The sequence below is a fragment of the Eschrichtius robustus genome, chromosome 13 (genome assembly GCF_028021215.1).
Source record: "Eschrichtius robustus isolate mEscRob2 chromosome 13, mEscRob2.pri, whole genome shotgun sequence".
Classification (NCBI taxonomy): domain Eukaryota; kingdom Metazoa; phylum Chordata; class Mammalia; order Artiodactyla; family Eschrichtiidae; genus Eschrichtius; species Eschrichtius robustus.
Window position 1 is genome coordinate 91,100,477 of NC_090836.1, and position 14,308 is coordinate 91,114,784.

General features: G+C 43.9%; 1 protein-coding gene across 3 annotated transcripts; it reads right to left on the reverse strand.

Annotated features, from left to right (window-relative positions):
• Window positions 1-3,545: 3,545 nt before the first annotated feature.
• On the reverse strand, window positions 3,546-12,778 carry MTERF2 (mitochondrial transcription termination factor 2). 3 transcript variants are annotated; one of them, XM_068560166.1, is made up of 3 exons: window positions 12,594-12,778; window positions 10,722-10,820; window positions 3,546-5,278 (listed from the first exon to the last, which is right to left on the reverse strand). In XM_068560166.1, exon 3 carries the CDS (start codon window positions 5,248-5,250, stop codon window positions 4,063-4,065), a length of 1,188 nt encoding a protein of 395 aa, XP_068416267.1. In that variant the 5' UTR covers window positions 5,251-5,278; window positions 10,722-10,820; window positions 12,594-12,778; the 3' UTR covers window positions 3,546-4,062. The 3 variants fall into 3 exon arrangements, with proteins under 3 accessions (XP_068416267.1, XP_068416266.1, XP_068416265.1); XM_068560165.1 differs by having other exon boundaries at window positions 10,722-10,830; XM_068560164.1 differs by having other exon boundaries at window positions 10,722-10,843.
• Window positions 12,779-14,308: the final 1,530 nt, after the last annotated feature.

Sequence of the window (14,308 nt, forward strand, 5' to 3'; positions counted from 1 at the left end):
ACCTCTGCAGGTGATTCTTTTGCAGTCCAAAATTTGGGAACTGACGGAGGAATTATAAAGTAGGGAGCACACTTCCCTCTGTCCTAGGCAGCTGTGGAACCAACTTAGACCTCTTACTGGCCAGAAGTGACTCAAAGGGATGGGAACCAGTTGGAGGAAGGAAGAAAATTGATATTTACTGGGCATCTACTTACCTACCAGGCACTGTCCATAAATTCTCTGATTTAATTAGTATGAGGACCTTATGAGGAAAAGTATCTTTATTCCCTTTTTACAAATATGGAGCAAGCACAGTTCCAGTGTTTATAGTTGAATTTCCCGTAACACTTTTGAATTCGTGTAAGTCAGAACCTCTCCATCTTATGTCCAGAAGCAAAGGGGACTACTCAATAGCTAGTCCTTCATTCCGCTGCTGGCATTAGTGCTGCCTGTATGCTTGATTTACCAGGCTGTCTGATTTGAGCTCACTGGAAGTCTTCTGGGTGATCATATTTACTTTGACAGCTAATTACATGCTGCCACAGAAATGAATTTATACATAAACAACTGTTTAAAGGAAATCATGTATTTTGTTATAGCCATTTTTTCAGAGGAAATGAAATTTGACTCTAGTGTTTTATGTAAGGATATCTCCCCCCGTTATGTTGTTGATTTTGAAAACCTAAATTTTATTTGTAGGAAGATCTGAGTAAGAATGCAAGAATAGAAAAAGGCAGAGGTTCAAGGGCTAAAAGATAACGGACTAGGATTTGGTCTAAAGGACAGGTCGGTATACTGCATGTTTGACCATGAATGTGGATTTTTTTTTAGTGTAAACAACTTTTCAAGTTAGAGTAAGCTACAAATGCATTTCTGTAACCATAACTGCCTCGTTTGCTGCTGTACTGACAAAGCTCTTCTTAAATTAATGGCCACAAAGCACACATGGCCACTCAACTCTGCTAAGCTTTCTTATATACCTTCATGTTTGTTTACTTTCCTACTCCTCAAAATGACTATTTCATACCTCCTCTTTCCATCTCTCCTGCTACACTCCCCTCTTCCCATTCTAAATCTCTCTTTAAAAAGAGGCAACCAGACAGCAAGACTCCTGCCTCTCACAATGCACACTCTATCGACCTGCCTGCATCTGTTCCCATGCTCTGTGGACCAGGACTGGTATCTCTGCTCTTATCCTTAGTCCACCTTCACTTCCTCAAGGATATTAACCCTGAAGATTAATTTTCTGTCTCATCCATCTCTCTCTCCTTGGGTCATACCCATCGGCATATAAACATGTTCCACTATTTCCTTTCTTTAAAGAAAAATTAATCTCAATCTCCATTTTTCTGCTTCCTTTTGCAGCAAAACTTGAAAAACTGTATAGTCCCTGACTCTTCCTCATCTCTCTCTTTTTTTTTAATTATTTATTTATTTATTTTGGCTGCGTTGGGTCTTTGTTGATATGTGCGGGCTTTCTCTGGCTGCAGCGAGCGGGGGCTACTCTTCGTTGCAGTGCGCAGGTTTCATTGTGGTGGCTTCTCTGCAGAGCGTGGGCTCTAGGCACGCGGGCTTCAGTTGCGACGTATTGGCTCAGTAGTTGTGGCTTATAGGCTCTAGAGCGCAGGCTCAGTAGTTGTGGCACACGGGCTTAGTTCCTCTGCAGCATGTGGGATCTTCCCGGACCAGGGCTCTGACCCATGTCTCCTGCATTGGCAGGCGGATTCTTAACCACTGCACCACCAGGGAAGCCCTCATCTCCTATTCTTTCAACCCACTCCAGCTGCCTTCTTACTTTTCTCATTCCACCAGAATTACTCTTTTTAAAAAAATTACTTATTTTTGGCTGCATTGGGACTTTGTTGCTGTGCGTGGGCTTTCTCTAGTTGCGGTGAGCGGGGGCTACTCTTTTGTTGCAGTACATGGGCTTCTCATTGCGGTGGCTTCTTTTGTTGCAGAGCATGGGCTCTAGGTGCGTGGGCTCCAGTAGTTGTGGCTCATGAGCTCATGGCAGGCTCAGTAGTTGTGGCACATGGGCTTAGTTGCTCCACAGCATGTGGGATCTTCCTGGACCAGGGCTCAAACCTGTGTCCCCTGCATTGGCAGGCGGATTCTTAACCAGTGCACCACCAGGGAATCCCCCAGAATCACTCTTGATAGGGCCAACCAATGATTTCCCTTTAGTCAGATCCACTAGTCACTTCTCCTTATCTTAGTTGACCTCCCCATCGTATTCAATATTATTGAAAATGCCCTCTTTTCTTGGCAGACTTACTCTGGTCAATCCTTTCTAGGCTTGGTCAGCCACTACTCCAAATCTATCCTCTTTCTGGCAGTCTCACCCAGAGCTGTAGCTTTAAATACCATAGATACGCAGATGATCCCTGATTATCTGTATCTCCAGTCCTGATTTCTCACTACTCCAGACCTCACCATTTTTCTATTTGAAATCTCTGCTCTGATTCTTGTAGGCATCTCAAAATTGACATCTAACATAGAACTACCAAGGTGACCATATAATGTGTAATGTATTCCAAACTGAGATACTTTTGGGGGTGAAAGCACTGCTGATAATTTCGTCAGGACAGCAAGCATAAACTAAAATCTGCCAAAGGGTTTCCCATCACATTTAGAATGAGATCCTGTTCCTTAGGTGGACCTGTGATGCTCATCTTTTGTCACTCTTCCCATCACTTAACTCTGCCCCGACCATACTGGCTGCCATGCTTTCTCTTGAACAGACATTTCTGTGTGACTTTGAGTAAGTGACTTACCCTCTCTGTGCCTGAATGTCCTCATCTGTTAGAACAATAAACAGTGGTACTCAGCTCTTAAGAGTTGTAAAGCACAACGTGCCCAGCACTTAGTAGATGCTGCACAGAGATACCTTTCGCTTTCCTAAGGAACTGAACAGATTGGGAGAGTGAGGATTACCTGCATTTGCTGAATGAAGGAATAGAGTGAAGACGTGGCCTGCGTTTTTCATAATTTTTTCATGACTTAAGGCCATAGCGCAGATGTTTGAGTGTCAAGAGTCAATTGTTTGTGTATTTGTTACAGAGTTCAAACTCCACAGCTGAAAGTGAGCCAGTCTTTATTTGCATAATATTTACCTTGGAACAAAGTTTAGAAATAGAAACTTGAAACCTAACTAAAATCAGTACCAACCATCACACACTTTACCTTTCATATTTTACAGTCAGACCTGGATTTTCAGAAAGTTTATACAAATAAGATCATTTCAAATTTAAGGAATTTTACAGAGATGTTTTCATAAAAATCCCTAAATTTGTAGTTGGTACTCTTTTAGCATATCAGGTAGGGGTGACTTTTCTTATGTCAACTCATAAGCAATCCTTCTTCTGTTCACAAGGTTTGAACAGAAGAGAGATCTTAGTAAATCTGGGCTCTGGCATGTGGCAGCTAGATGGCTCTGTTAAGCTTGTTTCCTCATCTGTAAAAAGGGGAAGGTAATAAATGCATATAAAAGTGTTTCATGAAATAAAAGAGTCAATTTTAAATAAACTGACCACACAAATAAGCTCTAATTATTCCTTTTGATGGGCAATACTTTGTTCTCAAAGATATTCCCTTATTCCAACCTGGAGATGAAATCAACTTTCTCCACAAAAATGTATTAGAAGTTTGCTATGTTTCACTAAACACTAAGCTACAGAATTCACACCATAGTAGAGTGATGTTTCAGAGCTGGTGGTGAGAAAGAAGGCTGGGTCTGCATCCCAAGTGAAATGTGCTATATGAGTAAAAATGTATCCATACTTTGAATGGAGTGCACTCGTCAGTTTCTTAGAAATTACTCACTTATAAAATATCACACTGATAGACCATTTAATAGTTTTTTGAAATAGCTCAAGGTCAAAATTACAAACTTTAAAATAAATGCAATTTATATTTTTAAGTACAGCAATTGAGTGATTTTCTACTTAGAGGTCATTTAAACACAACTCAGAAGCTAAGTAGGTTCTTAAAATTACTGGTGCCCACAATATGCCTGAATCACTTAAGTTTTTGCTACTCGGTTTTACTCGGCACTGATAGAAAGAAGCAACATCAGTCAGCAAGTTACTCTTCAACATTTAATGGTGCCACAGGATTAAATAATGGCCTTCCTTTTTTGGCCTGAATTTTACCAAAGTTAGCCTCAAACTCTTTTTTTGTTCCATTTAGATTTGCTAGATATCCATCCTTTATTCTATAGCCTAAGGAATTCAGTTTCCTTACCCTGTACTGTACTATTTGTGGCGTTAATTCAAGAACCTTTGGCGTCTCTCTTATCTGAGCTATGGAAATTCCTTCTTTCAATAATCCCTGAATTCTCTCTTCCAAAACTGGAACAGAATAATATAAAAGGGCAGGACATTTCAAAACTAATTGCTTCAGGTCATGATCAGTACATTTGAAAGCATTTTTAGAGAAGGACATACTGTTCTGTATACTTCTTGGGCAAAGCTGAAACAGAAATCCTTTGAGTTTGGAGAGAAGTTGGAGAATTTCAAAGTTTGTAAAACCCTGCTCCTGGAGAAATTCTAGTGTTTCCTTTATAGATGCAGAAGAATTTAACAAAATAAATGGGTTTTGGCTTAGTAATTTTAGTAGCCAAACTTTCATGTTGACCTCAGAGCCACCTAAATTTAGATAACTCTCTTGAAGAAACTTTATCATTTGCTTATTCTTCTCAACAGGAGTGTGAAAAATATTAGACGCAGCTGTCAAAAATCTACTAATGACCACATTTTTGAGTCCCAGCTCTTGAAAGAATTGAACATTCAGCTTCTGGTTTTCCTGGTCTTTAACAGTAAAGAAAGATTCTGGAAACTGTTCTATTAACTTAACTAGCTCTTTCTCGTTCTTGCAAACTGACTGCCAGAGTTCTCTCTGGGTGTTAACAGCAGGTGGACTGCAGATAATTGCTTCTGGGTAGTGTTCCAAGATCCTGGCTACAGCAGTCTCATCGGCACCTACCTGTTGTAAAATATTTGCAATTTCTTCAACATAGGTTTCATCCTCCAGAAGTACCCATCCTTTTAATCTTTGAATTTTCCTGATGTCAACTGACAATTTATAGAGCTTTTCTACTGTCTTTTTATTTTCTCTATTTGACTGATTATCAGTTGTATAGGTGAAGGATGCTGGAAAAGGTGTGTATTTTGGAGCTGATAGCATCTTTCTGAAAGAACAGAGCCTGCAGGGCTGGGATCTCATCAGCAACTTCCACAACATGCCTGCAATCCACTGGCTAATTCCCACCATCCTGAGACTCAGAAGGTACTCATCATACCTATATGAAAGAAAATACAGGTTTTTAACATAAAGGGTGTTGACTTTTAGAATACAAACACAAATTTGAGCTGTAAGTAGTAAGCATGGAAATAAAATGGACTTAAATTAGACAACTCATGTGGAGTATATTAAATAGAGCCTCTTAAATAATTGATGAAGTAACTAATACACTGCTTCACATCTTAAACTTTATACATTGTCTGTTTGAGCTTTGCAACAACCTCGTGCAGTAGTTAGCTCCATTTTACAGACCAGTAGCAAAACCACAAGGAGTTCAAAGATTCACAAGCCTCAAATGTTATTTTGACACACATTCCCTTTCAACTCTGATACGTTTGGGTTTAGGACACATACACTATTTACACACACCCATTTTTTTGTTTTAACATCTTACATTTTCAAGCTGATGTTTAGCTGAAGCAAATACTTTTTAAGGAGGGGTGTCAACTCTAATTTTATATTTTAGAGTAAATATTTTTTTGCTAAATAACTTATCAAAATAAGTCAGTGAATTTGTTTTCTCTAAAATGAATGAATAAATGTATGCTTTTTTATGAGAATTATGTGAAAAACTTTTTTATAAATCTAGAATTAAAATAAGTCTCAGCCAGGTAAAATGAGGAATGCCATGTGACTGCCCCAGTGAAGCCACAGAAAATCATGTTAGCTGTGGAATGGTGACCATGGCTTATTTCACTTAGCATAATGTCTTCAAGCTACATACATTGTGTAGCATGTGTCAGGACAAATCGGTTAATTTTAATTGGTCAAAGGATTAGGGAAGTTTCCCTTTCCTTTAGGATTCCTACTGCTTTTATGCATCAGATGAGAAGATAAAAATTCATCCCTATTTCCTTCTATATTTTTGTTTGAATTTTATTTATTTTTCAGTCCCTGTTTTTTTTTTTTAAATTAATTAATTAATTAATTTTTGGCTGTGTTGGGTCTTCGTTTTTGTGCGAGGGCTTTCTCTAGTTGCGGCAAGCGGGGGCCACTCTTCATCGCGGTGCACAGGCCTTTCACTGTCGTGGCCTCTCTTGTTGCGGAGCACAGGCTCCAGACACGCAGGCTCAGTAGTTGTGGCTCACGGGCGTAGTTGCTCTGCGGCATGTGGGATCTTCCCAGACCAGTGCTCAAACCCGTGTCCCCTGCATTGGCAGGCAGATTCTCAACCACTGCGCCACCAGGGAAGCCCCGTTTGTTTTTTTTTTAACATCTTTATTAGAGTATAATTGCTTTACAATGGTGTGTTAGTTTCTGCTGTATAACAAAGTGAATCAGCTATACCTATACATACATCCCCATATCTCCTCCCTCTGGCATCTCCCTCCCACCCTCCCTATCCCACCCCTCTAGGTGGACAAAAAGCACCAGGCTGATCTCCCTGTGCTATGCAGTTGCTTCCCACTAGCTAGCTATTTTACATTTGGTAGTGTGTATATGTGACAGTTTTACTTCTTCCTTTCCGATTTGGATTCCTTTTACTTCTTTTTCTTCTCTGACTGCTGTGCCTAAAACTTCCAAAACTATGTTGAATAATAGTGGTAAGAGTGGGCAACCCTGTCTTGTTCCTGATATTAGTGGAAATGGTTTCAGTTTTTCACCATTGAGAATGATGTTGGCTGTGGGTTTGTCATAAATGGCCTTTATTATGTTGAGGTAAGTTCCCTATATGTGTACTTTCTGGAGGGTTTTTATCAAAAAATGGGTGTTGAATTTTGTCGAAAACTTCTTCTGCATCTATTGAGATGATCACATGGCTTTTCTCCTTCAATTTGCTAATATGATTTATCACATTGACTGATTTGCATATATTGAAGAATCGTTGCATTCCTGGGATAAACCTCACTTGATCATGGTGTATGATCCTTTTAATGTGCTGTTGGATTCTGTTTGCTGGTACTTTGTTGAGCACTTTTGCATCTACGTTCATCAGTGATATTGGCCTGTAGTTTTTTTGTGTGACATCTTTGTCTGCTTTTGGTATCAGGGTGATGGTGGCCTTGTAGAATGAGTTTGGGAGTGTTCCTCCCTCTGCTGTATTTTGGAAGAGTTGGAGAAGGATAGGTGTCAGCTCTTCTCTAAATGTTTGATAGAATTCGCCTGTGAAGCCATCTGGTCCCAGGCTTTTGTCTGCTGGAAGATTTTAAATCGCAGTTTCAATTTCAGTGCTTGTGATAGGTCTGTTTATATTTTCTATTTCTTCCTGGTTCAGTCTCGGAAGGCTGTGCTTTTCTAAGAATGTGTCCATTTCTTCCAGGTTGTCCATTTTATTGGCATATAGTTGCTTGTAGTAATCTCTCATGATCCTTTGTATTTCTGCATTGTCAGTTGTTACTTCTCCTTTTTCATTTCTAATTCTGTTGATTTGAGTCTTCTCCCTTTTTTTCTTGATGAGTCTGGCTAATGGCTTATCAATTTTGTTTATCTTCTCAAAGAACCAGCTTTTAGTTTTACTGATCTTTGCTATCGTTTCCTTCATTTCTTTTTCATTTATTTCTGATCTGATCTTTAGGATTTCTTTCCTTCTGCTAACTTTGGGGGTTTTTTTTGTTCTTCTTTCTCTAATTGCTTTAGGTGTAAGGTTAGGTTGTTTATTTGAGATGTTTCTTGTTTCTTTCTCTATTTTTGGCTGCTTTGGGTCTTCGTTGCTGCGTGCGGGCTTTTTCTAGTGTGGCAGGCGGGGGCTACTCTTCATTGTGGTGCGCGGGCTTCTCATTGTGGTGGCTTCTCTGGTCATGAAGCATGGACTCCAGGCGCGCGGGATTCAGTAGTTTTAGCTTGCGGGCTCTAGAGCACAGGCTTAGTAGTTGTGGTGCACAGGATTCAGTAGTTTTAGCTTGCGGGCTCTAGAGCACAGGCTTAGTAGTTGTGGCGCACAGGCTTAGTTGCTCCACAGCATGTGGGGTCTTCGCGAACCAGGGCTCAAACCTGTGTCCCCTGGATTGGCAGGCAGATTCTTAACCTCTGCGCCACCAGGGAAGTCCCATTTCTTGTTTCTTGAGGTAGCATTGTATTGCTATAAACTTCCCTCTTAGAACTGCTTTTGCTGTGTCCCACAGGTTTTGGGTCATTGTGTTTTCATTGTCATTTATTTCTAGGTATTTTTTGATGTCCTCTTTGATTTCTTCAGTGATCTCTTCATTATTTAGTAGTATATTATTTAGCCTCCCATGTGTTTGTATCTTTTACAGATTTTTTCCTGTAATGGATATCTAGTCTCAGCGTTGTGGTCGGAAATGATACTTAATACGATTTCAATTTTCTTAAATTTACCAATGCTTGATTTGTGACCCAAGATATGATCTATCCTGGAGAATGTTCCATGAGCACTTGAGATTTAATCCGCTGCTCCTGAGGCTGCTGGGAGAGATTTCCCTTTCTCTTGTTTGCACAGCTCCTGGGGTTCAGCTTTGGATTTGGCCCCACCTCTGCATGTAGGTCGCCTGAGGGCGTCTGTTCTTCACTCAGGACGGGGTTAAAGGAGCAGCTGATTAGGGGGCTCTGGCTCACTCAGGCTGGGGGGGAGGGAGGGGTATGGAAGGTGGGGCGAGCCTGCAGCGGCAGAGGCCAGTGTGACATTGCAACAGCCTGAGGCGCGCCGTGTGTTCTCCCAGGGAAGTTGTCCCTGGATCACGGGACCCTGGCAGCGGTGGGCTGCACAGGCTCCCAGGAAGGGAGGTGTGGATAGTGACCTGTGCTTGCACACAGGCTTCTTGGTGGCTGCAGCAGCAGCCTTAGCGTCTCATGCCCGTCTCTGGGGTCCGCGCTGATAGCCACAGCTCACACCTGTCTCTGGAGCTCATTTAGGTGGTGCTCTGAATCCCCTCTCTTCACGCACCCCAAAACAATGGTCTCTTGCCTCTTAGGCAGTTCCAGACTTTTTCCCGGACTCCCTGCCAGCTAGCTGTGGCACACTAGCCCCCTTCAGGCTGTGTTCACGCAGCCAACCCCAGTCCTCTCCCTGGGATCTGAACTCCAAAGCTCGAGCCTCAGCTCCCAGACCCCACCCGGCCCGGCGGGTGAGCGGACAAGCCTCTCAGGCTGGTGAGAGTTGGCACCGATCCTCTGTGCGGGAATCTCTCCGCTTTGCCCTCTGCACCCCTATTGCTGCGCTCTCCTCTGTGGCTCCGAAGCTCCCCCCGTGCCCACCCCCAGTCTCCACCAGTGAAGGGGCTTCCTAGTGTGTGGAAACTTTTCCTCCTTCACAGCTCCCTCCCCGAGGTGCAGGTCCCGTCCCTGTTCTTTTGTCTCTGTTTTTCCTTTTTTCTTTTGCCCTACCCAGGTACGTGGGGGAGTTTCTTGCCTTTTGGGAAGTCTGAGGTCTTCTGCCAGCATTCAGTAGGTGTTCTGTAGGAGTTGTTCCACATGTAGATGTAGTTTTGATGTATTTGTGGGGAGGAAAGTGATCTCCACGTCTTACTCCTCTGCCATGTTGAAGGCGCCTGACCTTTGTTTGAATTTTAAAAGCTAGCTCCTTTAATTCATTTGAAATTTCTGATTGTGAGCTAAGAATGTAAATAGATTTTATCAATAGCTTAGCTATCTCTAAGCACCATGTTTGAACAATCCTTTCCTTCCCCATGATTTGTGATGCCTCCTTTGTTATACTGTATTAAATGTAGTTTCTGTTTCTAGCTAGCCTCCATCCTCACTCCCCTACTATTTTTGCAATTCCCTGAATGAGCCAGGTGGCTAATTTCCGGCCTTTGCTGCATACTTGGCTGCCTCTGCCAGAGCATCCTAAAACAATCTCTGGTCAACTCACTCTTTCACATCCCCCAACAATTATGTCAAATCTTCTCAACTCAGACCTCCAGCTTCCCCTGACACCCATTCTCTCCTTCACTCTCAACCAATATCCTTGCCTCTAACTTGTACAAAGAAAGGAGTGCAATTCATCACACCAAACATAAACCTTCTGCTATCTCCCCTTCCCTACAATGACATCTTTCATCATCCAGGGTAATTCCTGCTCCTGTGCTGATCCCAGCCTCTCTGGCCTGAAGTGTCTAGAGCCCTTCTTTCTCATGTATTCACTCCTTCAGCTGCATCCTCCTCTCTGAGGTTCCCACCCTTCACCTCAGTGGCTCTTTCTCTCTCTGCCCCTCCAACTAAAATCCCATTTTTCTCTTCCCCTCAGGTTAATTCTTGCAGCTCCTTCTTTCTTTCCATTTCCTCTCTTCCTATTTATATAACTTCCCATAAAGACAACTTCCATGTGATTAAAGCCAATGAGTAGTTTTAGTTCCTCCCTCTTTTGACACCAGCAGTTTTCAGCACAGGTGACCACCTTCCCTGTGAAATACTCAAACCTGACTTCCAAAACCTCCCACTCCCCTGGTTCTCCTCCTTCCTTCCTACACTCCTGACTGTCCTTTAGTTGTCTCCTGTGCAGGCTCATCTTCAAGGCTTGGTTCTAGGCCCTCTCCTCTTCTTACCTTAGAGTTTCTCCCCAGAGATCCTGTCCTCATCCGGGGCTTCTTAATCCACTCGGGCTTCTTTCCAGCTTCTTCTCAAAATGTGATCTTGTCACCTCCCTGCAATAAACTTTTCGATGGCACTTTAGGATAAAGACATAAAGTAAAAAAGCCTTACCGTGGCCTGCAAGGCCTCTTTGTCTTAGGCTTTGTCACCACCCAAATCTCCTGTCCCCCTCTGCCTACACCAGCTGCACCAGCTTCCTTTCTGCCCCTGGTGCTTTACCTGTTCCCATCACAGGGTCTCTGAAGACTGAGGGTTACTCCCCATGCCCGCAATGCTCCTAACCCCTAGGTCTAAGTGTCACTTTCTCAGGGAAAGTTCCCTGCCCTTCATGAATAGATGAGGCTTCCTGTCCCCCTGACAGGCTCTCTTATCACCATGGACTGTTCCTATGTGCCACTTGTCACAGCTGCAGCTGTTCATGTGTGGTTTCTGTCTCACCCTCCATGAGGGCAGAGACGGTTTACTGCCATGTTCCAATGAATTGCTTCTCTACGTTTCACCTGGCTGGCACTGCTGACTCTAGGAGGCATTCCTGGGCAGGTGACTTTCATGTGTGCTCTTCCACAGCACCCTGCTCTTGACCCTACTGTGGCACTTATACTCCTGTAAGTTCTTCATTCATTCAACCAGTTTTTTGGTTTTTGTTTGTTTGGCTCATTCTGTGTGTCAGGCATTATGCTAGACACTAGCTTTTCTGCTAAAATGTTTCTTCATACCTTTGAATCAAAGACCCACCAGAGAACACGGTGTGAGCCACACTCCCTCTCTTTCCCAAAAAAGGACCCATACTCACATTTTGCAAAAGACTTTAGCAGGATTCATGAGCACCCTTTAGTCTAACTATGAACAACCTGCACCAGATTGCAAGCACCTGGAAAGCAGGGTCTGCGTGCTCTTCTACTTTATCCCCTGTACCCAGCAAAGAACTTGGTCCACAGAAACAAAATCAGTATCTGTCAACTGAAACTCGAAGACAAACCAAGTTCACTACAACTTAATGTAGTGGGTACAGCTGTGGGCTGCCTGGGCTTAATTCCTGGTCATTAGTTGTGCTGTGACTTGAGGAAGTCACTTCACCTCTCTGTGCCTCAGTTTAAGCACCAGGAAAATGGCATCACTAGGTGTTCGTGAAGATTACATCCTGGGTAATTGTGAAGGTTAAATTAATTAATACCGTAAATCACAAAGCATTCAGAAACTCATTAAACCATCACAGCAACCCATTTTAAAGATGAGTTAACAGATGCACGTAAAGTAGCCCAAGGTTGGTCAGCTAATAAAGGGCAGACCTTGGATTCAAACCCAACAGCTTAGCTGAGTCCTGCTCTTAGCCCCAAGCTCTGCACATAGCAATGATCCAGGTAAATGTTTTCTAAATCACAACGTGGTTTATTTTCTGATACTTCATGTTTCTTAAGCGTTTTTGAGGAGTGAAACCCATTTCTGTAATATGCACAGTTTTCATAACACGGTCCCCTCGACGAACACCAGTAATTCAGTTAACTTCTACTTTTATAACATGTACGACCTGCTGACAGTTTCAAATTAACCCCAATGTTTGTAAGAAAGGAAAAACAAGAGCCCAAGGCAGAGGATATTGGGGAGCGATCGAAAGCCGCACATCCATCATGTGGGGCCTGCGCTTATCCAGAGAAACTTCCGACCGGCGGCGCCCCAGCGTCCACCCAGCGCCCGAGCCAGCCAGGCGGAGCTGAGCAGCTGGCGGGAAGTCTGGCTTCAGGGTGGGCAGCTCCCGACTCCAGCCTCTCGGCCGCTGTGCGGCCGGGGACGATCACCCCCAGGGGCGCAGGACCGGGGCGACTCACCTGTTGGCGTCCACTCTGCACAAGGCGCGAGTTCCGGGTCTCGGGCTCCGTCCTCCTTCCCTCCCCAGGCCGAGGCTCCCCGCGGCCTGGCGTCCTCCCGAGGCCTGGGAACAGGGGCCAGGGTCCCAAGCCGCCCACCAATTCCCCTCAGCAGCTCCGGCCCGCGGAACCCACAGACACGCCCTAGAGCCCCCAACGCAGCCAATCAGGGCGCGGGGCGCAGGCTACGTGACCCTCCTGACGCAGCGCGGCGCGGCGGGGCGGGGCGGGGCCCGGCGGAGCGGAGGGGAGCTGCGGAGTTGGGCCAGCGTGCGGGTCAGCTGTGCGGGGAACAGCGCCTCTGGCCGGCAACTGTTGCCTCCGGCATGTTCTCACCCTTTCCCTCCCAGTATTTTAGAGAACTTGGAGCTTCAGTCCTTTTGTCCCTTGGGGAGTGTCACTAGCCTGGGAGAAAAAAAGGGTAGAAATAACTCAAACCGCTATATCTTTACGCTGTAGCCATTCAGAATTCCCAAAATTAGTCGACAGGTAAAGAACTAAGTTACAAAAGAAACGTAGTTTAAAAAATCCCGAAACTTCTCTAGTACATATCTAGCTTTCCTTCCCCCTCTACCCGCCCCCCCGCAATCCAGCAGTCAGCTACAGTGTCTGATGCGTCTTTAACAGCCTCCCTCCTGCCTCTTTCACCCAAATACTCACCTTTCCTGATAAACTGCTAGGTGCTTTACATTCTAATTATTACCTGTGATGCCAACCTCATAGACTAACAAATTTCTCCTTAAAGCCAGGCTCAATGTCTGTCCCATTTATTCTCATATTTATCCATACACATATTTATGGCATGCCTGTTAAGTGTCAAGCATGTGAAGCTGCAATGACAAAACAGCGTTGCACAAGACAAGGGGGAATAAAGTACATTCCCTATCCTGATGAGGTTTACATTCTAGTGGAGGACAAAGACATTAACAACCAATGACATGATTAATCGCAACTAGAGTTAAATGTTTCCAAGGACAGGGTGCCCTGACTGGCCTAGCTGTCCTATGCTGGGTGTGGAGTTGGGGGTCAGGAAAGCTGTGATTTTCCCAGCCTATAGGCCCCTCACTTTGCGTATTTCATAGTATACTGTGCACAGTTCTAACACAGCCTTAACATGCAGCACTGTAATTCTTCAAGATGGCCCTCTCTCCTTGTGGAGTGAACTCCTTGTGGATACTGATGAATTAATTTTCCTATGAACAGTGCTTGGCATATGGTAGGGACTCAGGAAATGCTAACCAAATCTTTGAGTCTAGACTTATTACCCAGTTTATGCTCAATGGCTTTGTTTAGAGGGACTGACAAGTTGCACTTTAATTCCACAGAGTAGCAGCAAGAATCCTGGCTCCTTGTCTCTAGGTCAACTTTGATCTCCAGGATATTCTAGAATTAACTGGGTGGCTAATGTATGTGAGGTAGGGGAGTGTTTGTCCAGTAACCCTTCTCCCTCTGAGTTACCCGTATACAAAAGCCCCATTATTTATGGCTTTACCGCACTCTTCTTCCTGAAATACAAGGATCTGGGGTCCAGACTAACCAAAGTGTGTCACCTGCATCTAGGAAAAGGGAATTAAAGTAGGACACAGAAAAGAGAAGGACGTTAAGGAATGTAAACTAGGGCCGTTAAGGAATGTAAACTAGGGCCTTAGAACTGCACGCTGCAGTCACTGGTCAGG